This window comes from Azolla caroliniana, unplaced genomic scaffold, assembly GCF_043228905.1.
Source record: "Azolla caroliniana isolate FFs.n. ecotype wild unplaced genomic scaffold, voAzoCaro1.0.p SCAF_6, whole genome shotgun sequence".
Taxonomy (NCBI): Eukaryota; Viridiplantae; Streptophyta; class Polypodiopsida; order Salviniales; family Salviniaceae; genus Azolla; species Azolla caroliniana.
The window spans coordinates 18,803,860-18,829,031 of NW_028230441.1; the positions used below are offsets into that span (position 1 = coordinate 18,803,860).

The 25,172-nt window shown below is 38.1% G+C and overlaps 1 protein-coding gene across 1 annotated transcript; it reads right to left on the reverse strand.

The window, feature by feature from the left end:
• Positions 1-6,200: 6,200 nt before the first annotated feature.
• Positions 6,201-8,952, reverse strand: LOC147863225 (peroxidase P7-like). The gene is made up of 4 exons (XM_087321456.1): positions 8,538-8,952; positions 7,451-7,639; positions 7,006-7,174; positions 6,201-6,784 (listed from the first exon to the last, which is right to left on the reverse strand). Exons 1-4 carry the CDS (start codon positions 8,793-8,795, stop codon positions 6,381-6,383), a joined length of 1,020 nt encoding a protein of 339 aa, XP_087177582.1. The 5' UTR covers positions 8,796-8,952; the 3' UTR covers positions 6,201-6,380.
• Positions 8,953-25,172: the final 16,220 nt, after the last annotated feature.

Below are 25,172 nucleotides of genomic sequence, written 5' to 3' on the forward strand. Positions count from 1 at the left end.
ATGGAACAATGATACAAAAGATTAGTAGTCACTTGTAACAATGGTGTTTGACCCCTTAAACTCCAATCAATCCACGGTTGTTCTCCTATTTGTAGAGGTAAGGGACCTTGCATCAATGCAATATTCTGTAGTTGTTGCCAAATAAACCCATAATTAGGCGGGATGCGTAATAATTGTCGTGCTTCAGTAAACTCCAAAATTCTTTGAGATGGAACCTCAACTATATCTCCCACATCTTTGACCCCCAAATGAAACAAACGATTAAATTGAGAACGCAATCTCTCCTTTCTTGGCCAACATAATAACCGAGAAGACACAAGTAACTCTTTTTGCAAAGAGTTACAATGCTCTCTACTAGATGATGGTTTCCATACACATAACAAGAGTGCTTCTTGCCATGAGGTAACTAAGTGTTGAACACATGAACCCGGAATCCTAAGTGAAATACATCCATTCAGTAATTGCCACCATGAAGCCTTAATCGTTGTCCTCCCATGTGTTAAACCCTTGTTCTCAATGAAATATCGAACAATAGATATCCATGGTTGTGAGTTTGAACACATGTCTTGTAATAATGAAAATCTACGAGCCATCATATGCATAGATAAGTTCAATATTCCAACCCTCCCCAATCACTTAGGGGTTGCTAGATGATTCCAAGCAATCCATATGATGCCCATCTTATCCATCTTCTTCCACAACAAATATCGAAGAGGTTGCAAAACAGAATTCAATGCCTTCTTTGTCCATGACAATAATGGCAAGTAATATAATATCATGGGTTCCATAATACATTGTACAACCTTCAAGCGAACATGAAATGGCCAAGATTGTGACTTCCAATACATGAACTTATCCCTCAACTTACTAGACATCCATTCAATCAATTGACCATTTGTAACATTCATTCCTAATGGATAGCCCAAGTGTCGAAAAATAGAGCCTTTCTTCACCACGGATCCTTGCCATCCTAAACATTCCAAATCCCTTTCAGTGCATGATATGAGACTAGACTTCCTCCAATTAATATGTAATCCGGAAGCCAATGAAAAATGATTCCATACAAGCATCCCCTTCTCAAGATTCTCCCGTGAGGCTTGTAAAAACATGAAAGAATCATCCGCCAAAGCTTGTGCTACTATTTGCCCTCCGGATGGAAGGTGTAAACCCACAATGTCACCATTTATTGCAAGTCTTGATAGCATCACTAACAAAGGATGAGTAACAATAGCAAACAACAATGGGCTAAGAGGGCATCCTTGACGAACGTATCTTGTGAGGGCAATATCTGATGTAACTCCCCCATTAAGCATTACCTGAGACACTGCATCTTGTCCTAATAAAAATATGAGGCGAGACATACGAGGTCCAAAGCCCATTGTATGCATTAACCCAGAAACAAAAGACCAATTAACATGATCATAAGCTTTCTCCAAATCTAATTGCACCATAATCAATTCTTGATGAGTGTTCCGAGCATAATCCATGGCCATTTGAACATTCAACACATTATGCAATATATTTCTACCTGCAATAAAACCATATTGGTCGGGGTGTATCAACTTTGGCAAATAATTTTGTAATCTATTTGCCAAGTCCTTCGTAAATATCTTGTACAACGCCCCCATCAAAGAAATAGGTATCCATTGATGAAATGACTTAGGAGATGCCACCTTTGGAACTAGTTTAATTAGACCAATCTTTCAAGCTTGAGGCATACAACCAGAATCCCAAGACTGTTGAAACATCAAAGCCAAGGGCCCCTTTAAAATGTTGGAATATCTCTTAAAAACTTCATTTGTCAAGCCATCCCAACTAGGGCTCTTACCACTAGGAAGATGCCTTAAAACTACATCCACCTCATCCTCAGTGAAATCCGCATCCAATTCATGACTAATGAGATCATGCATAATACATCCAACCACATCATAAAACTCATGACGTGCTCTACTCACCTCATCTATCATTAACAATTGTGGACCAATCAACTCCTTAAAGTAATGAAGACATATGTCAATTATTGTTGTAAGATCCACTATCAATTCATCCCCTTGCTTCACATGTACCACATTAGATCGAGCATAAGTAGGATGTAATGCTTGGAAAGACAAATGAGATTGACATTGATTATCAATGAGTCCTTCCCTGAGTTGTCGCATCTTAGCATAACGATAACTTTGGCATTGCAACTAAGAAATAATAACATGCAATTGACTCTAAATATCCAAAATCTCCTCATCTAATGGTGTATGTATCAATAATGCATTACGCCTAGAGAGAACTTGTGAGAATTGTCGAATAAGACCTCTTCTTCGTTCAGCATTGGTTACTCCATACATAGGATGAATGATGTTAATGTTTCGTAATGTGATATCCCATGCTTGAACTCCTTTAAGATTCACTTGTTGAGAAAAATTTACCAAAATTTGCTCCATGAGAGAATCAAAGTGAGGTTGAAGAAAAAGAGAAGAGTTAAAGCTTAGTGGAGGCTTTCCAAGTAAAGATTTATACATGTCAATTGCATGATTACACACCTCCAACCAAATAGGAAAGTGATCTGAAGTTCCAACATCTTGTAGAACATTCATACGAAGTGATGTCAGTAAAAAAGAATCATCATGCATCACATACATTCTATCTAACCGACTCCATGTTTGTCTATGTTGAATAGATTGGAAGGTAAAACCTGGATCATTCCCTTGCAACTATGTCCAAACATCCAACTTCAGAACCTCCATAGCCAATGAGTCCCAAGCAAGTTGCTCAAGATCATCCATGATTGAATGTTCAGACGTGGATTGAAATGCATCAACACATGTTAAAATCGCCCATAAGTAATCTTGGACGTCCAATAGATAGGGTTTGAAGGAGTGAACCCCATAATGCAATATGTTGAGTGGCTTGGTTAGGGGCATAAATCCCAACCACCCACACAACCTCGCCAAAAAAAGTGATTTCTAGAACCAAAAACTTACCATAAGGATCATTATGCACCACTTGAGGATAATACTTATCCCTCACGATTAATACCACACCTGAATAATGATTATTAAGATGTCCTGCATAAAATGATGAATATCCACGCAAATGCACTGTGGATCCTGCTAACTCATGACACTTATGCTCAATTGCACATACTACAGCCCATTCTCTACTTAACAAAGTTTCCCATAGTATATACTTCTTAAGAGGAGAAAATGCCCCGCTCACATTCCATGTTACCACTTTCATTCAATCAACAATGTTATGGGAGCACTTGCTCCTTTAGAGCAACAGGCTTCCACATACTCCAGTCTGGTTGCACTCATCCATGCATTTGTCCAATATATTTACACACTTGTGATTAAATCCTTCCAAGCTATATGGTGTTCGTGCGAGTGATAGTTGTAGGTGGAGGGGGGTAGAAGACTCTATTAGGAGGATAGACGTCACTGTTTGGATGTGACTTGTCAGTAATAGCTATCTGAAGACCACAATGTAACAAATAAGTATGGGCTCTCAACCATCCATAGATCAAAAGTAATTGTGGAATCTCAAACTAAGTGTGCTATGTTATAAGGTCTTCCAGTACATTGCAATACAAGATCCCACTTCCTATTCACAAGTTTAGAAGATGAGGTGAAAATGAATTAGGTACTCATTGATAGAAACATCATCAATGGGTTAAATGTGCACAATGATACATTCTCTTAGCAAATGTGTGTGTATAGTTTTTGGGATATATGGTAACACTTTAAGTAGATAGCTCTCTCTATTCCCATGTAAAGAGAGTGTTTTATCTATATAAATATGTACATGTATTGAGTTTTTTTTTCTAAAGGCGGTTTGCGTTTTTCTTCAAGATATGGTATGGGTTTTTTCCCCAATTACATATTCACTTCAGGTTTGTATTTTTCTAGAGATATGGCGTCGTTTTTTTACCTTTTGATCACATATTCATCCCTATAGATAAATGTTTGGGTGTGTTTTTGCTTCCCCCATTTAGATACTATTGATATCATATATATATGTATATATCTAGCCCATGCAACTGCTTTTTTCTTATTGGATATGATATGTATAAATATCTGTCTATTCACGTGTACGAGGGCGTTTATTTTGGTTCTCACCATTTTACACATGCGCCCTCCTATGCAAACAATTTTATTTTCGAGGAACGATATCCACAATATTAAATTTAGAAAACGAAATATTTTTCTTTATTTTTCATGTATATTTCCCAATATATTTTCCAGGCATTTGGGTGTTATAAAATAGAGCACCACACACATTATTCTTCGTTTCTCACAAGTACGTCTTTTGGCATGACCAAATAGATTCCCTAGTTCGTTCTATATGTCTTGTGATCATGGCAATATTATTTGGTTGTATAATTAGCAAAACAAAAACTTTTCAATCTAGTACAAACTTACTTCACACTTGGCCAACTTAAGGTTGTAAATTGAGATAGTTGCCCAATTCACACAACCCGAGCACGGCCATTGGGAAAACAAAATTCTTTTGTTACAAGGACATATATCGTAGACTATGTTACACACATATCTTGGTGACCATTTGATTTTTTTCCAAATAGTTTAACACGTATGGCAATCCCCTATTCAAATTTGGCTTATCTACCTTACATGTCTATTGCAATGTAATGCTCTACTTTTGCCGAACATGTTTCACAATGTTCTTGTTTGGAATTCGAGGTTACAATCACATTATCTTAAACCATGGTCAAATATAGGAACATGCCTTTGGCTCACATCAATGACTTGGTCATGAGATCATCCTAATTGGAGATGGCACATGATGTTAAGTTTTACATAGATTGAAGTTGTATTCTTTCCTCAAAAGTATGCCATCAACAAAACGTTTCATCAACATTTCAAGGTTAACAATATGGAATAAATATTTATGTTGTGGTGTCACAACTAGCGCATAATGTGAAATCCCAGAATCAATATTCGTGCATTGTGCAATTTTGTGAGTGGAAGGAAGGGAAGAAAAGTAGAAAAGGTTATGTGAAGGGGTTAGTTAAGGGACATAGTGAAGTATATCATAGGGATAAAAAGACAAAGCCAATAATGGTGTAGATAACAATCGGCAGTTGTTCGGTTTGAACCAAACCGAACCACAAAACCGCGGTTTAACGGTTTCAACAATTCGGTTTGGTTCAAGTTTGGGGTTTTTTAAACAGTCCGGTTTGGTTTCAACAGTCAAAATCTGCGGTTTAAACGGTTTAACGGGTTTTTTTATTGTAAAAATTTTAAAATAATTCTAAAAAATTTTAAAATTTGTTTTTAAACAATCTTTTCATTTTTAGACCTTATTCTCACATTTTAGTAACATTTTAAAAAAAATTTAAATTTTAAATAATGAAATATTATAAATTTTAAAAAATTAAAAATTTGGCCTATGTTGAAAACCGAAACCAAACCACGAAACAGCGGTTTTTACGGGTTAATGGTTTAACGGTTAAAAAAAACTTTAACGGTTCAGTTTGGACCCTCTCAAACCGAACCGAACCATTGCCGATTGTTAGGTGTAGAGCCCAAATGGCGAAGGGTGTCTAATTGGGTGAAATGTTGTGAAGATTTGAGTGGGAAATGCACATAAAATGGGTATGGGCTACGGTTTTATTTTGCCTTTCCTTTCCCATTTTAAAAAGAGAAGGAGAATAAGGATTATTGTGTTTTGGGGTTTATGCTTGCAGGGGAGTAAAATGGGGTTTTGCTTGTGGGCTATCTTCTTCTTCTATATCTTTTGTACGGGTTAGGGTTATGAGAGTTTTAGTGGGAAGAAACCTTCAAGAGTTAAAGAGGAGTTTGTGGATTGATCCATCGCATTGTAAGAGGGTCAGTGAGTGATGTGCACAACCCTAATGTAAGTTGGTACATATAAGATATATACTCTCAATTGGTTTGCTATTTGAGTCTTTGGTGGGTTTGATTGTCCTCTCGACTCTACTCTCAGATAAAGACTCAACACTTCTCTGTAGATGTGATCCGAATAGCCACAACAAAAGTGAATAACAAAATGACGGGCGATAGATTGAATGTTATAAATACAACAAATGAGATTAAGGTTGAGGAAACAAAGCTAGTTTCGAAAAGGTACTTGTGGAGAGCCAGTCACTCTAAATATAAGATACTTTTAAAAGCGACAAATAGGGTATGTCATAATAATATAATATATAAATGAACAAAGGTTGGTAATGAATCTGAAACTCAATTTTGTTGACTAGAAGATTATTCACATAAAATGTTGCAATTATTAATGGTATCCAGCCAAGGATACATTGTAAATAACTACTCCCACAATATTAGAAAGCTTTTATTGCATCTATGTGCACATGGCTCAATCTATCCATGTGGTTCGTGTTTGATTGTGTGACCTTAGCTAGGAAGGGAACACTTCTTTCTAATGATTCCATTATTTCCAGTAAGCACACCAAGTTGACTCAATTTTATCATTGACAGCTGGAATTGTTGGAAGAATTTAGTTTGGTCATTGGCATAGAGTTGCACAAGTTGAAGTGTGTCTGAAGCATTTAATAACGCTGCATCAGAATGAAACACCGCAACTTTGTTTAACACATTCTTGTAGTAGTTATTGTCAAAAATGTCTTTAGTGATGAAATCCAAATGAGCAGTTAGAGCTCCAGGATTTTTTGAAGTATTTTGTTGAAGACAAATACGAGATAAGTTTGCAGCAAATGCTGGGTTCAAATCTGTAGAAACCACCGGAGTAAGTTGGAGATCTATTATTCTACAATGTGCTTGGCCAAATGTATGAGCACCTGTGGTATGGCAATAATGACAATTCATTAAAAAGTTATCGAAGAATATGAGAAACCTATATAAGTCATTGTCACTTACATTAAGGTGAATGTTTATAAGTAGCTCTAAGTTCAATATACTAATACTCATGTAAGGTTGAGTAGTAACTCTTAAGTTACACATATTTAGATAAGAAAACATTCGGTATACATTGGACAACAAAACTTATATCATTTATTACCTGATAGTGCAACGAGGTCATTAACATCTAGGCTATGGTTTTGAAATATTTGCTTGAGACCAGCATTGCTAAGAAAAGGTGAAGGAATGTTGGCAATAACAGTTTGATTTGTAGCAGCAATTTGGCTATCACGACGTCCGGTTAAAACTTTAACTTCTGGACCACCAACCTTATGAAGGGAAATATAGAAAAAAACAAATTAGGTATACATATATTGGTGTGCACCTAACATATTACATACTTTCATGCACTCACTACATATATAATGAATAAGTTTTTTGAGCTCATAGTTATGCTTTTGTTATGTGTATTAACCAATCATTAATGACGTCTACTTGTGGTAGGAGTAGTGTGGATACAAAAAAGATACTTATCTACTACCATTGTTGTTGTTGATGTCAATGTTACTAATGTTACCAATACATTATGGAAAGAGGGGATTTACCAATTGAAGAGCAACTGTGGTGGATAGTGAAATAATGTCAGCACATGAAACGATGCCTGGACAAGCTGCCTCCAATTTTGTTTTAATATCTTCAATGATTTGTATAGATGATTCTCGCAAAGATGCATTATTTGGTGTTGCAATTTGCTCAGTAATTGGTTGTTTCAATAGAATTGAAGCATCGCAACCCTGCATTTGGTTAATTTTATATCGTTACCTCCAATACAATTGACATATTTAATTAATGTTGTGTATCGAGACGTTTTTCTATCTTATCAATTTCAATATGTTTACTAGTTTTTAGAAAAAAACTGATTCTATATTATTGATTATTAAATAAATTAGTTTGTTATAAGCAAAATACACATGGGTATACCCGTAAATGCACATAGGAGAGCTCCTCAACATATGTTAATGGCGAAACATAAACGTCAAGTTTCCTATATTATGTTTAATCTAATCATATCTTGAGGTTGAACATAACATCAAAGGGTGTGTCACATTTTGTGACATGAAAATAGTGTATGCACTAGAGAGCGTTCAAGACATGAAGCCATTATACCAGGTCCACGTATTGCTAACCCATGTTTGTATTAACCAACACACTTGACTAAAATGCACAAACTTTCTCTCAGATACAATGTGCTACCTTCAACCACATTCAAGTTTTCTTTCCATAGATTCTCAATCACTTTGTAAACAGTGAACACATTCCTTTCAAAGCCATATTGTGCACTCTCTATTACAATGCATTTTTCTTTGCATTTAAGTGTATCTCATTAGGATATCACTAGACTTGTCACAAACATATTCGAATTAGGAATCTTGAGTGCTAAATGTAATTATATTGCCATAATAATATATAGACAAAGAAATAAAGTTTGAAACACCTTAGCGACCCTCCTTAGTCTTACCATTGGCCATTAAAACCCCTTTTTTATGATAGCAACCACGTAAAATTTACATACGATTTCAATAAAACAAATTCAATTGATTCATTTGCACTATATAATATAATGAAAAATGGACAACACTTATAATCCATTTCTACTAAAAGTTATGATGTATTTTAAAATGAGAACTTCACCTGTACAAAGCAATCATGAAACATAATGCGAATGAGTCCAGCTGCTTCACTCGGGTTTTGACGAATCACAGATTGGATGTGTGATTGGATGATGGCGTTGGCCTGAGGGCAAGATGTCTTATAGAAATCAGGAACAAGGCCAGATACACTTCTAAATTGTCCCAAATTCGGATTGCCTTGGGTTGCACCGAATGTTTCATTTGGACACATTAGAAGGAATGCAACAATAAGGCCAAAGTACATGGATTGGAAAGCCATGGAATTGAATAATACTACGATAGTGTCTTCCAAGAGTGATAAAAATGATCCAACAAAGATGAAGGGAACTTAATAGGAAGAATTCACTAAGGTTAAATGATACTTAATACACAACTAAGTTTTGAGGTAAGTAAATGGACATTCAACACTCTTGTATACCCAACTCTTTTGAGAAATTTCTTACAATCCTGCAAAAACAAAAGCAGAACCATTCAAATGATTTTATATTTTGAAGAACATAAATGAATAAAATTGTGGTGGTATTGTAGTATCTCCATTCCATCAAAGACAAGGAGCTTCTCTAATTTAAGGTAAGCACTCAATGAGTAACTAACATTTTTTCATCAAACATTGATTGGGTTTGTAATTAATTTGTGTAATGAATAATTACCAAACAATGTTTTACATATCTGAGCTCTTAATTAGTATGAAATGTAATTGTGTATGTGCAAACTTATTTCATTTCCATCTATTAGAAAAACTATGTGCATACCTTGAAAACAAAACATGAGGCTAGGCTTGCTCTCATAAAACGAGACTTGGGTTAAATATATATATATACATAGATCTTGTTCTAGATTCTCAACACATGGATTAAAAAAAAGTGTAAGATTTTAAAAAAAACTAGGATTTTATTTTTTGCTTGTCTTTTGCAAAGGAATAATATGGCTTTTATATTTATCATCAACTAACTAAATTCTACCTACTTGAGGAAACTTCAAAGTAAGGTCAAAAGGGCTATTCTAGTGGTTATGGTTTCTATTGTCTACCACATACATCGGGCTGGTTTTCAGCACACAATTATATTAGGATTGAACTAAATTTATCTTAAAGGAAGGTCATTGCATGTGCTAGAATGGTCTAAACCTTAAGGTTCCTTTGATACATTTTCACTTAATATTATGCAACTGTTTTCATTTTCATGTTAAGTTGCAATGCATATGATTCACCTAACACAATAATATCATATATCGTCTTATTTGTTTCAAAAGAAACCTTATAACATCGTGGCGACACTATTCCGAATTTTCTCTTTTAGAATCAAAATTACTAATCTTAATTGTAGCGAGGGAAAATTGTCTATAAAAAAATCAAAGTTACCAACCTTAGAATAGGGGGATTTCCATTGGTAGGTAAACCTAACGACATATATACATATTCGTTGGGTTTGAACATTAAATAAGAAAATGAACTATCATATTAGAATACCTGCATTATTATTTTACGCTCATAGTATGGAATCATCTTTTATTAATCACAACAAACATTATTGAACATGTTGATGTGCATTGTGTGCCATAGCCCCTTGTATAAGCTACTAGATACGATCATCTTTTATACATATATTAATTTATCATCATTTATTTTATTAAAATGTATGTTTGCCTATGTGTTATTCAACATATAGTATCCAAAGAAAAATGTTACAAAGACATGTTTGGAAATTATACTTCAAGATGTGAAACACAATTGACTTCACAAATTATTGAAATAATATGATAAGATGAATGAATACTAAAATTATCTATGCGATACTTCACATATGAAGGGATCTTTGAAGTGTTGCAAATTGGGAAAGTACAAATAAAGTAGACCTTTCCTCTCCATTTCCTTATACTTATCTTGACAAAACTAGCCTCTTTAAGCCTCCTTTCCTCCCTTCTATGCTTGGAGTAAACCACACTATGAACTTCATGCCTCCAAGGGCATTGGTATGAAGTAATGACAATGGTCATAGTGTACTATCATTAAGCCTTAGGATATTATCAGCCATTAAATCCAAGATATGTGTTAGTTATATAGCCTAGGTGATAAAAACCTTAAGAAGTATCTTGATGTAATATACGTAGAATTAAGAACCCATTATGTTTACAAATCTTGGTCATCGTGAAACACAAAGGTGAAGTTACCTTTTGGCTGTTTGGGCTCTCTAAATATTGAACAATAATAAACCATCATGATTATAAACATTTTCTAGCATAATCTCTTCTCTCGTGGTTTGGGAGAGGTGTGGGCTCGTGTCTTATACATTTGTTTGCATTGAAATACAAATAATATTATTCATCAAACATGAATTCCACACTCATCCATACAACAAATGTGTTTTACTATGACGTTTTGTCCAGTCAAGAAACAAACACTAAAAACGTTATCGGACTTGAGGCCAGTTGAAGTTTGAAAACTCTCAGACCAGTTAAGGCTTAATCGGTTTGGTTTGGACAAGGCCAAACAGATTAAGTTGAACTCAAACCGTAGCCGATTCCTAGGTACTCACTTCCCATTGAGATCCTTGGGCACATGCATGAGATTAAAAAATCCTTCCCAATGAATTTCACGGAAAACTTGTAAAAATGACAAAATACACACAAAATCAAGACAACTACAAGGTATGCAAAAAGGGATACGTTATACTTGCTTCATGATGCCTCAAATGGTTTCTTGATCGATGAGACTCTTTTGTAACATCACAAATTAGTGTTGGAATTGGACGTAGGAAACTCGCACTTACACACGTTATATTTACATATGTTGTTCCAAACTACAGAAGTGTGCGGAATAGCGCTAGGCCACAACCGAGTTTCAAACTCACAATGGAAGAAATATACAGAAAATAGCAATGCACTTACACAGACAACAGAGACGACACCGAATGTTTACGTGGAAAACCCTAATCGGGAAAAACCACGGGAGCCCACAGACTCCAGCTATCACTATGAGAGGAAGGGTACAATGAGAGACTCAGAGGCAACGACCTCGAGCTCTATCTTCGCCTACCGACGGTTACAACAGAACAACTTTGTCTCTGCGTGTGTGTGTGTGTGTGTGTGTGTGTGTGTGTGTGTGTGTGTGTGTGTGTGTGTACCACAAGGATGATAATAGCAACAATTATAATGATGATCTACATCCCAAAAAGTGTAACTACCCTAGTTATATTTATACTTATATAACTTTGGGGGCTATTTACAAATATGACCTCAATGGTCACGTCTGAACATATTTACTAATATGTTCCTATTTGTTGGTTTATACCGGATCTAGCCGGACTCCTTCCGACTCGTCTGGTTCTCATCCGAATCCCATCTAGAAGGACCTCTTTCCCAATAAACTCCCCCTACACCCCGACATGGGATGTCTCGTTAGTCTGATCCGTCTCTGGCACATGTCCAACTTGTCGGGTGACAGCCCCTTGGTCAACATGTCTGACATGTTCTCCTCCATATGGATCTTCGTTAGTGAAAACTTTAAGTTATCTTCTACCTTCTCCCAAAGCTAGTGATATCTCCTCTAGATGTGCTTGGTGCGGGAATGGTAGGCTGCGTTCTTTGCAAGGAGGATGGCACTTTGACTATCGTAGTAGACCCGATATTCCTCCTATCGGATACCTAGCTCCCCAATATAGTCCTTCATCCAAATTACTTCCTTGATGGCTTCCACGGAGGCCATGTACTCCGCTTTCATTGTCGATAGTGCAACGAACTTCTGCAGCCTCGATTGCCACGATACGGCTCCTCCTGCATATGTCATGACATATCCGGATGTGTTGAGAAGCAAGCTCAAAAAAGGTATGTGATGCTTATTGAGAAATAAGCTATAGTAGTTATTAGCTAATTAGCTACTAGTGGACATAAAGGTGAAAAAGCTAATTAGCTACAGATAGCTAATTAGCTACTAGCAGCTTATTAGCTGCATATATAAGTCACTTATATACTTAAGTAAAAAGTAAGTGTAGTAAGTAGAAAATAGAGTAAGAGTGAGAGTAGAGAGAAGAAGAACAGAAAACAGAAAACTGACGAGAGCGAGTTGAGCTCTGTGTGTAATGAAATAGAAGAAGCTTTTTGGTTTGCTACACAGAGGTAAGTCTCCTTCCCCTTCCTTTCTATCTTGAGCACTAAACGATCTAGCACATCACGATCCGTTGTGCACACAAAAGATCCATAGTGCCTTCGTAACATGGTATCAGAGATGAGTTGCTCATAAAGAAGATCAGAACAGTACAGATCTGAGAAGTTTGTTTCTAGTTGCTGATCTGAATCAGAGAGAGAGTTGTCTGTGAAGTTTACCCTAATTGAAAGAGTGAATGGTTGCTGAGAATGGAAGCCAAATAGTCACAGAAAAATTGGACAAAAATAATTTCCCTGTGTGGAAATTCAGAATGACAAATTTCCTGATGGGAAAAGGATATTGGGATTATATTGACGGAGACCTAGAAGAGGCTCCAGAGATCCCTGAAGAAAATGCAACTATTGCACACATTAAAGCATTTAAGGAATGGAATCAAGGGGCAAGGAAAGTATTGCATTGACTCTCACTTAGCATCTCGGATTTGATGCTTGGACACATACAGGATGTTATGCTTCCAAAAGAAGCTTGGGACAGTTTAGTAAAATTGTTTGCAGTGAACACAAAGGCTAGAAAGCTTCAATTGAAGACCGAGCTAAATACCTTGGAAAAAGGTAAGATGTCAATGAATGAGTATGCTCTGAAAATAAAGAGCATATGTGAATAACTTGCTTCTATCAATGTGAAGGTAGAAGATGATGATAAGGTGAAAATATGCTTAAGAGGTTTGGGACCTCAATATAAAAGCTTCAAAACATCTATCCTCAAAAGGGATAGCATCCCAAGTTTTCCAGATCTGGTTTCAATGCTTGTAGTGGAAGAAAGAAATCAGATGGATTATGTAAACAAAGGAAACTCTAAGACTGAGGGGCAAGCTCTCTACAATAGTGCTGGAAGAGGCCGAGGAAGAGGCCATGGAAGATTTGGTTCAGCTAGAACCAACAACAATTATCAAGGAAGAGGACAATAGGTTGTTACTGGAAGAAACAACATCAGAGGAACTAGAATAAAATGTTTAAGATCTAATGGAGGAGGAGAATACTTCTCAAATGAATTTTCTGATTTTCTATGCAATCAAGGGATAAGGAGACAGTTCATATGTAGAAATACTCCACAGTAAAATGGAGTTGCTGAGAGAAAAAACAGAACTCTGGTGAACATAGCAAGAGCCATGATGACTGAAAAAAATATGCCATTGTACTACTGGGTAGAAGCTGTAAACACAACAAATTATATTCTAAATAGATGTATAACATTTGGAGTGCATGAAGTAACTCCTGAAGAATGTTTCTATGGCAGGAAGCCTAGTTTAGAACACTTAAAAGTGTTTGGATGCCTTGCTTATGTTCATGTACCTACTGAAGTGAGAAGTAAGCTTGATCCAAAAGCTGAAAAATGTGTCTTTGTTGGATATTCAGAGGAGCAAAAAGGGTATAGATGCTATAAACCTGTGACAAAAAAGATTGTGGTAAGCCATGCTGTAATATGTGATGAGTTGGGCAGCTGGTACAACCCAAAAGGAAATGTAGAAACTGATGAAGACTGTGAAAATGAAGACAGAGAAAAATCTGAAAATGGAAGAGATTGCCATGGAGATGGAAACAATGTTGGACAACAAAGTTCCACATCAATGGAATGTATTGGACCATCTGGAAGCTCAAGTAGTAAATTTGAATCTAATGCTTGGAGTAGAAAGAATGCAAGACAAAAAAAATATGATGATAGAAAGGGAAAACTGAAGATGCCAGAATATGAAATGCTTGATGATGGGTCTAGAAACATGGAAGATGTAGATTCAGATACATCATTGGATGATAAGCTTGGTATAGGAGCCTTGAAAATCCCTGGTATGGAAAAGGCAATGAAAGATGCAAATCAGAAACTGAGAAGATCAGATAGAGAGAAAAAGATTGTTGAAAGATTTGGTTATGATACATATATGGCTATGCATTATGCATACATTTCTAAAATGGTACGAATTCCTTATCCAAATAGTTTTGATGAAGCAAAATCTGAAAAAGAAATGGGTGAATGCAATGCAAGAAGAAATAGATGCATTGGTTGAAAATAGAACATGGGATTTGGTAAAGTTACCAAAAGGAAAATATGTTGTAGGTTGCAAATGGGTCTACAAGACAAAGCAAGATTCCAATGGAAATGTTAGTAGACATAAAGCAAGATTTGTGGCAAAGGGATATGCCCAGATGCAAGGTATTGATTATGATGAAACATTTGCACCGGTTGCAAAGATGGCAACATTGAGAACACTACTTGTTGTGAGTGCAGCCAAAAGATGGGTTATGCACCATATGGATGTAAAAAATGCTTTTTTACACAGTAACTTAGAAGAAGAAGTGTATATGTGTCAACCACCAGGTGTTGAAGATAAGAAGCATCCAAAATATGTATGTTGGCTGAAAAAGGCTCTCTATGGATTGAAACAAGCACCAAGGGCATGACATAAAGAACTTTCAGAATCTCTAAAAAACTTTGCTTTCAAAATGTCAAAGGTTGATCCATCATTGTATGTAAAAAGGATAAATGATTGTATTGTTGTTATCTTGATTTATGTTGATGACTTAATCATTGGAGGTGATTCCATGGATGAAATAAGAAAGTTGAAAAAACATCTGGAAATGCAACTTCATATGAAGGATTTGGGAGAGCTGAGATACTTTCTTGGCATTGAGATGATTAGATTTGAAAGTGGTATATATATGTTGCAAAAACAGTATGCAACAACTATGTTGAAGAAGTATGCTTGAATGCAAACCTATTGGTATACCACTAGATAAGAACTGCAAATTGAGGGCTGATTTGGGGGTCAAAATAGAATATGTAAACATGTAGAGGTCTATGGTGGGCAGCCTCATATATTTGACCATAACAAGACCTGATTTGAGTTATGTCGTTGGATTAGTCAACCAGTTTATGCAACAGCCAACAAAGCCACACTTGGACTGCATTAGAAGAATCTTGAGGTATATAAAAGCTACTTAGAACTATGGATTGTTTTACAAGGTTGATCTGGACATAAAACTGGAAGGATATACAGATGTTGATTGGGCTGGAAGCCGAACTAACAGAAGATCCACAAGTGGATATATTTTCACATCGGGAAGTGCAACTATTTCATGGAGTAGCAAGAAACAAGCTACTGTTGCACTATCAAGTACTGAAGCTGAATATAGAGGAGCTGCAATAGCTACCTGTGAAGAGGTATGGATCAGAAGATTGCTTTCTGATTTGGGAGAATATATAGATGGTGTTGTCACAATTTGGTGTGACAATATGAGCAGCATTCAGTTGGCAAAAAACCTAGTGTTCCATGCAAGAACAAAGCACATTGCAGTGCATTATCACTTTGTTAGAGAAAAAGTGATTAGTGGAGAAGTGGATCTATTGTATGTAAGTACAAATCAGCAAGTGGTTGATATACTTACGAAGGGATTGAGCATGGAAAAACATACACAGTTTAGAGACATGATGGGAGTTATAACCATCACTATGATAGCTAAAAAGCATGAAGGAAAGAAGACTGAAGATGACCTCAAGAAAGGATAAGTTGAGCTTGAGGGGGAGTGTTGAGAAGCAAGCTCAACAAAGGTATGTGATGCTTATTGAGAAATAAGCTATAGTAGCTATTAGCTAATTACCTACTAGTGGACATAAAGGTGAAACAACTATTTAGCTACAGACAACTAATTAGCTATTGGTAGCTTATTAGCTGCATATATAAGTCACTTATATACTTAGGTAAAAAGTAAGTGTAGTAAGTAGAAAATAGAGTAAGAGTGAGAGTAGAGGGAAGAAGAACAGAAAACAGAAAACTGACGAGAGCGAGTTGAGCTCTGTGTGTAATGAAATAGAATAAGCTTTTTGGTTTGCTACATAGAGGTAAGTCTCCTTCCCCTTCCTTTCTATCTTGAGCACTAAACGATCCAGCACATCACAATCCGTTGTGCACACAGAAGAGCCGTAGTGCCTTCGTAACAGGATGTAGACCGGCTGGTATCCGCGTTAGTCGACATATCCGAATCTGTGAATCCTTCAAGTTGGGGTTTACTTGAGCCGTATCGGAGGCACAGGCTTGAGGTGCCTTTCAGGTGATGGTTTCCCAATGGTCCTTTCCCGGATTGCTCATGAACTGACTGACCACTCCGACTACATATCCAATATCCGGTCTTGTGCACACCATTGCATACATGAGGCTTCCGACTGCAGAGGCATACAATACCTTCATCATTTCCAACTTCTTTGCCTTTGTCTTCGGGCATTGCTTTCCGGACAGTTTGCAGTTTGTCAGAAGTGTTGACCTGACTGGCTTCGCATCCATCATGTTGAATTGTTGGAGCACCTTTGTCGTGTACTTCTCCTGTGACAACCACAACAACTTCTTCACCCGGTCCCGGATTATGTGCATCCCAAGGATCTGCCTCGCCGAACCCATATCTTTGATTGAGAAGGACCAGCTGAGGGCCTTCTTCAGCATTCCGATTTTGATACGGTCTCGTCCGATGATCAACATGTCATCCACATACAACAATAGTATCAGGAAGTGTCCTCCATCAAACTTCTTCACGAATATGCATTGGTCGGTTTGCGTCTTGTGGTATCCTTGATTGCTCATGAAGGAGTCAAACTTCCAGTACCATTGCCGGGGGGCTTGCTTTAGTTCGTATAAGCTCTTTTGCAACTGGCACACCAAGTTTTCCTTCCCTTTCTTGACAAAACATTCCGGTTGTTGCATGTAGATCTCTTCTTCGAGGTCGCCATGTAGGAATGTCGTCTTGACATCTAGTTGCTCTACCTCGAGGTCCATGCTTGTCGCTATGCTCAACACCGTCCGGATGGATGTCATCATGACTACTGGGGTGAATATCTCGTCGAAATCCACTCCTTTCTTCTGTTGAAACCCCTTCACCATGACTCGGGCTTTGTATCTTGGTGGATTTCTTGCATCTCCTGGTTTCAACTTGTATACTCACTTGTTCCAGAGCACACTCTTTCCCTTTGGCAACTCCATCAATTCATATGTGTGGTTCTCATGCAAGGAATCCATCTCATCCTACATGGCACTTAACCACTTGCAGTTGTGGGTGTCTTTCATTTCTTCTTCGAAGCTTTTTGGCTCCCCCTCCTCAGTCAATAAGACATGCTCTGCATCCAGAAATCTTTGGGGGGGCCTTCTCTCTCTCAGAGGCTATCTCCGTCCTTGGTTTCCGACCACCGGTTCCTTCGTTTGTTCTTCATCTGAATCCAATTTGGGGTCTTGTCCAATTCCGGTGTCCAATTCTTCTTCTTCGGTCAATTCGGTTTCTTGTCTGAATGCGGCCAGTCCTTCGAGTTTCATCCGGCTTTCATCTGGATGGGTCCTTGTATCTTCTTACCAATCTTTGTCGGTTGACCCGGACCGGAGTCCACTATCTTCTTCTCCGACTCCCAGTCGGCCATGTTCTTGTCTTCCATGAAGACCATGTCTCGACTCCGGAAGACCTTCTTGTCGACCATATCCCGCACTCGGTAGCCGAACTCATCATCACCATATCCAAGGAATATGCATGGCTGGGACTTCGGATCCAACTTTGCTCTCTTGTCCTCTGCAACATGCACATAAGCGAGACAGCCGAACACCTTCAAATGCCGATAAGACATGTCTTTACCGGTCCATACTCTCTGTGGTGTGTCTCCATCCAAGGGTCCTAAGGGTGATCTGTTTATCACCTAGGTCGCTGTCATTAGCGCCTCGGCCCAAAATGTCTTGGACAACCTAGCATGTGCAAGCATGCTTCGGACTCTCTCCATCACAGTTCGGTTCATCCTTTTGGCCAATCCGTTCAGCTTTGGTGTCTTTGGCACAATGAATTCAAGCCGGATTCCCATCGACTGGCAGTACTCGTTGAACTGCCCCCGGTATTCTCCTCCGTTGTCCGCTCAAACAGACTTCAGCTTTTGGCCGGTTTCCCTTTCCACCCTCGCGTGGAATTCCTTGAAGAAGGATAATACATGGTCCTTCGTCTTCAGCGGTGAGACCCACAGCTTCCGGTTGTGGTCGTCTATGAACGTCACGAAGTACTGCGATCTAGCATGTGACTTCCTATCCCCTTGGCATACATCGGTATGCACAAGTTCCAACGGTGCATTCCACCTCGACGGTGGTCGGATTCATAAGGAGGTTTAGTTCTGCTTGCCAGCCAAGCAATCGATGCGCTTCTCAAGATGCACGTCTTTCACTTCTGGAATGAGGTTATCTTTGGCAAGTCTTTGCATCCCTTTCTGGCTCATGTGACACAACCTCTTGTGCCACAACTCACCGTAGTGTTGGATACCATGTTCACTTCTTCCCGGCATATCCGGGCATGCATCAAATACAACATGTTGATCTTCCGAGCATGCATCAGGTACAACATGATGATCTTCCAGGCTCGGGCCACGATCAAGCTTCCTCTACAAAACTTCATGACTCCGTTCCAAATGCTACCCGTGTAGCCTTCATCATCTAGCTGTCTGACTAATATCAGGTTCAACCGAACCTCCGGAACATGTCATACATCTTTCAGCAGCGACTTGCACCCGATTGATGTAGTCAACCACACGTCTCCTATGCCGACAACTCGGCATGCACGTATCTGGAAAAAACCGTGATCTCCAGCTCTATAAGATGAGAAGCACTTCCGGCCGGGGGTCGGATAGAACGATGCGTTGGAGTCGACCACGCAACAACTCTTCTTCACTTGTCATGATTTTCAATGTTCCTCTCCTTTCCGAAATCTTCTTCGGTTTCGGAATGTTGACTCCCCTTTTGGATTTTCGGAAGTGTCGCCAATTCTTCTAGAAGTGCCCCGAATTTCTGCAATAAAAGCAAGTGGGCCTCCCCCTTGACTTCGACCTCGTCCCCGATTTGTCCTGGTTCTAGGGACTCCAATTCCGGCCTCTTCCCCGGTTATGGTTGGCTTCCATAACCAAGGCCTTCAGATCAATTCCGGATTCATAGTCCTTTCGACACGCTTTTTCGTTTAGCAAACTTGACTTAACTCTTGCCAGGGATAAGTTCTTTCCCTCTGGTCCGGCATTGCACAGAGTGACAACCAATGTCTCCCAGCGATCCGGGAGGGATCCGAGAAATAACAGTGCTAGTACCTCATCAGCTAACGGTACTTCGAGCGAAGTAGTCTGGTTTATCAACCCTTGGAAGGCGTTCATATGCTCTGTCATGTTGGCGCCGTCTTGATACCGGAGCCTCACTATCTTCAGGAATACCAAGATCCAATTTATGGCATTCTTGTTCTCCAACATCGTGCCGATCTTCTCCCAAAGCTCATTTTCCTTGTTCTCTTCATTAAAGTTATTGTACAAGTTCATGTTGATGAAGCATCGAATGTATGTCGTTGTTTTCCTGTGCATTAGTTCCCAGGTTGTGGCATTGATCTTGTTTGGTCTTTTGTCTCCAAACTGTACCGGCAGCCAGAGATCTTTAACCACCAACATGTCCCTCATCTTTGACTTCCACATTGGATAGTTGGAGCCGGTGAGCTTGAACATGCCGCCAAATGGATCTTCCATGCTCTGATACCAGATTGTGCGGAATAGCGCTCGACCACAACCGAGTCTCAAACTCACAATGGAAGAAATAAATAGAAAATAACAATGCACTTACGCAAACAATAGAGACGGCACCGAATATTTACGTGGAAAACCCTAATCGATAAAAACCATAGAAGCCCACGGACTCCAACTATCACTATGAGAAGAAGGGTACAATGAGAGACTAAGAGGCAACAACCTCGAGCTCTATCTTCGCCTACCAGCGGTTACAACAGAACAACTTATGCGTATCTCTCTCTCTCTCTCTCTCTCTCTCTCTCTCTCTCTGTACCACAAGGATGATAATAGCAATAAAGATAATGATGATCTACATCCAAAACAATGTTTCCCTAGTTATATTTATACTTATATAACTTTGGGGGCTATTTACAAATATGACCTCAACGGTCACATCTGAACGTATTAACTAATATGTTCTTATTTGTTGGTTTATACTGGATTCCGCCAGACTCCTTCCGGTTCCTTCCTTCGTCTCGTCCGATCCGGCTCAATCGGTTCTCATCTGGATCCCATCCGAAGGGACTTGTTTCCCAACAAAAAGCCACATATTTCTCAAATTGGTAAATCACACTAATCTATATATGCTCGATCTGATCCCCTTGTTTGTCATTGACAACATTGTTTCCATATGATCTAACTAGGATTCTCTTTTATGTGAGACATCGTGTTGGGGCTTTGATAGGGAGACTCGTTGACAATGCATGCTTTTCCCCAAATAAGTTCTCATGTCCAATATTGTACTCTACTCCCCTGCTCCATCTTTTGCCACATTCAAGTTTTATATTCCACATCCCAATCCTTATGTATCCATGCACATCCCTTGCTCAATCACAATATGCACTCTCACTCAATTCCAACATTCATTACTCGAATTATTGAGCATTAGGAGTCATTAACAAAGTGAAAATGTTTTACTTTGGTTCCATAGGGTCATATTTTCAACTACTAATGACAATAATAAAATCTATTTTTTTCTATATTGAATGCGAATATTATCCCATTGAACTTAACTATGGTTCTTCTATGTATGTTTTATGGCTATAATGTTTAAAGAACATAAGATAGAAAGCATTTAAGAACCTTTAACTACACTTGCATAGAATTGCCATTGGGGAGTGATGATATTAGAAATAATTTCCATACAAAACTCTTTACTAGACTTTGCATATGACTTTAATTGTTCTAATGCATCACCACCTCATGTTTGTATGTATGCGATATACCTCAAATTCTAAATGAAATTAGTAAAACATGGATGCACTACTTTCACTTATCTTCTTTGTGACATTATAATGTAGTCTATGAAGATCACTCGACCTGATCGGAGGGAGATTCCCCGTTCTATGTATAAGCCTCCTTGTACAGTCTCTTTGTAATAATCCTTCCTAACTAATGGGAAAGTAGCTTCATTTTGGAAAAAGAAAAAAAGATCACTCGACCTGAACAAAGCATTTGTAAAACATAATATGAATGGGTTCTTTTATTTCCCGTGGGTTTATACAAAATCAAAGAGACTTGTGATGGAATGATACCATAGGATATTAGTGCACAATATTTTTCAATATTTAAATGTCTAGATTGTACCAATTTGGAGTGGCGTAGCATTGGGTTTTATAACTTCTACTTCATTAAAAGACATTAGAAATATTCCAATAAGAAGGCAAATTGATGTGCTTTTGTACCTTATCAAATGGTGGTCATTATTAAATAGTTTACGAAAGTCATTTCAGCCCATGTACTTCGTCTACAAGGGATAGACTAGCTTAACAATGATAGTTCAATAATTGGTTACCAAACTTTCATCTCCTTTATGAAATAGTTTAATTCAATTCATGAGTCAATCTTCTAGAAATTGACTTCATTTTATATATTGATCCATGACCATTTCTATCCATTGTTGTGTTCGTTGTCATGTCCATTTCAAGAGCTCATTTTTCGCTAAATTCGCATTTTTCACTTTGTCATTTTCGCTTTGTCACTTTGTCCATAAAGAGGCCAAATTTTACTTGTGGTACTAAAGTATACCTGTGGTCTTGATAATTCTGTCTCCTTCCCAAAAAGGGGCATTCATGCATTGAAGCACAAAGTCTCTATGCGTGAATAAAGAGAGAGAGAGAGAGAGAGAGAGAGAGAGAGAGAGAGAGAGAGAGAGAGAGAGAGAGAGAGAGAGAGGAAGAATATACCTCGTGATAACATTACTAAGGCTAGGGAGATATGGGAATTGTTTGTTGTTGCTTATGTGTTGAATATTACCATGCATAATTTGTTCAAGGTAGGCATGATATGAACTTGGGTAGCAAGAGAGGATATTGCATGATGGGATAAAATTTCGACATCTTAGGCTTTCCAATAGGGCTGTGGTCTCTCGTGTTAAGCTTATTGTTTATGTATTGGAGGTTCCAATCTTATAAGACTTAAGGTGGTGTAGTCAATTGTGATACCCATGTTATCTTAACTACTGGCATTGTCAAAGAAGGATATTGAGAAGGTAATGAGTTCAATATGATCATTGTTGTGAAAGATGAAAAGGAAATCTAGTATTTCTTTATTGGCATGGAATCATATTTGTACTCGTAAATGGCTTGGAAGTTGTATGATCATATGGTGGCTAAGAGAGTTTATTTGCTTAGATTTACATTCCAAGGTGTGCAACCTTTGGTATAAATAGTGGCATTCGTTAATGGAAAGGCATGTGTCAAGCAAGGAAACATGAAAATTGAGATAACTTGGTACAACGTGGTGAATTATAAATGAAATATGAATTACTAAGGGTTTTTTATAATTAGCATCCCTCTCCAAAGAAAGTGTTTGCTAACTATGTACAAACAAAAGTTTTGGCAACATCACTCCTACTGAAAAGGCTCTTCCCACCGAGGACTTCCCCCATGCGACATCCCCCGACCTTCCCTAGACTGCAAAAGACCCTTAGTCTTCCCCTCTTAGAAGGATCACTTTAGGCTCCATGTTTTTAGAGTTAATCGAAGCCACAAAGCTCTATATGAGGCCTGGCTCTTGTACACATTGTTACAGGCATGACCATGTATAATATCCCGTGGTAAGATTGTACCATAGTATTCTATACACGTGGATAAAGTGTGAGGGTTAAATGAGAGTGTAAAGAAGGGAAGGATTACTTTTAATCCTTGGCATTGAGACAACCCATTAAGGCCAAGCGTGAACTTGCTTGGGGGGGCTTAGGACTGGCTATAAATATGAGGCCTAACTAGCCTCATTTGACAAATTATTGACTACGTCGAGACTCTATCCTTGTGGTGGATCAACTCTTGTAGCGAGCGCGCCGGTACCAGGTATGACTCGATGTCATGTCAGTGGTATGGGACGCCGATCAAGGCTCGAGTCCGTCCCGATCCCTTCGCTTCAGGGGTGGTCGGGTGGATCGACACCTTTCTTTCTCTCTCTCATTTCTATCAATCTATCCATTAATTCCTTATCATATGCTTACATTAGGATCAAGCTCTAACAATTGGTATTCGAGCTTTTATTATAATGTTTCTTTTGTTGATTGTTTTTGTGGTTCTTGTTGGATGGTGATATCGATGTGTGATCGAGCTTGATCCAGATAGTTATCAACAAAGGAACTTTGGTAACTCTTTCTTAATTTTTTTACTATTCTTTCTTCTCCCAATCTAAGCATGTATAGTCAATATGTAATTTTTTTCATTGATTCAATTATGTTGTAGTGGTAATAATTGGTTGTATAAAACGTATACATATGTGTATGAGATCAATACCTCATTTGACATATGTTTGATATGTGATTTGTGTCGTATGTGTACAAGGTTAATACCTCAATTGCGTGTTATGTTCACATACATATGTTACGTATGCGTATTCAGAGGTCAATACCTCGATTTCTATGTAAATGATCTATGATTTGTATCATATGCTTAAGAGGTCAATACCTCAATTGCATATTATGTTTACCCTTATTTTGGATGTTTCGTGTGCGTAGAAGCTATATGCCTCCTCGATTACATCATTCATTGGCTATGTTATGTTACAAATTTTTTTAATATATGCATATGTCATCACATGTATACGTATTTGATCGTATACATGTGATAAACATAAATATGTGTATATTAGTGTTTATTACGTGATTCTGGAGTATCGAACGTTGTGCTTTTCAAGGAAAGGAACTTGGTGGCCGTCCTCACATTTTTTTTGAGAAAGGCGTAGTCACCATACTTTAAACAATTTTTTTTTCGTTATTCCCCTTGGTCACCTCGATTTCGCTACACGTTAGAACGAAACAATCATAGCCACAATGATGTTGAGAGCGTAGGGCTTGACCCACTTCATGTGAGGTCCACCCATGCGACACACGCATCCAACATTCCTCACTCGTTACATGGCCACAATGCCACCATGAGATCATCATTACGAAAGGCATTCGTAAGGACGTAACCATGTGATGGGCCACGTGGGACTAGTATTAAAAGAGAGCTCGTGTGGCTTGACCATTAGGTTGCACTTGGGGGTACGTCATCGTAATGATGAGACTTGAGGTTGGGTAATGTACCAACATAGTTTTCTTGTTAATGAGGGGGAAATAAGGTTTCTGGATGCATATGTTTTCTTTTAAAAAACATATATGAGCAAATGCCTTTACATATCTCTCATGCGCATAAAACATTGAACATTCAATACAAGCAACCTATTTAGTTAGCTCAAGTGTTTAATGGCCAAGACCATACAACATTATTGATACATATGACTATAAAACATGTTTGGACTTTAGATCTAAGTGCACTTCGAGGTCCTCGTAATAGGACTTAACGAGCCGAAACCACATGGGTGGGCACAAAGACATAGTTTATTGTTAACATTCTTTTGTGTATAAACTATTCATGACATGAACGAACATACATGGATGAGCCTCGGGGAGCCACCATGAAAAATTGATATAGA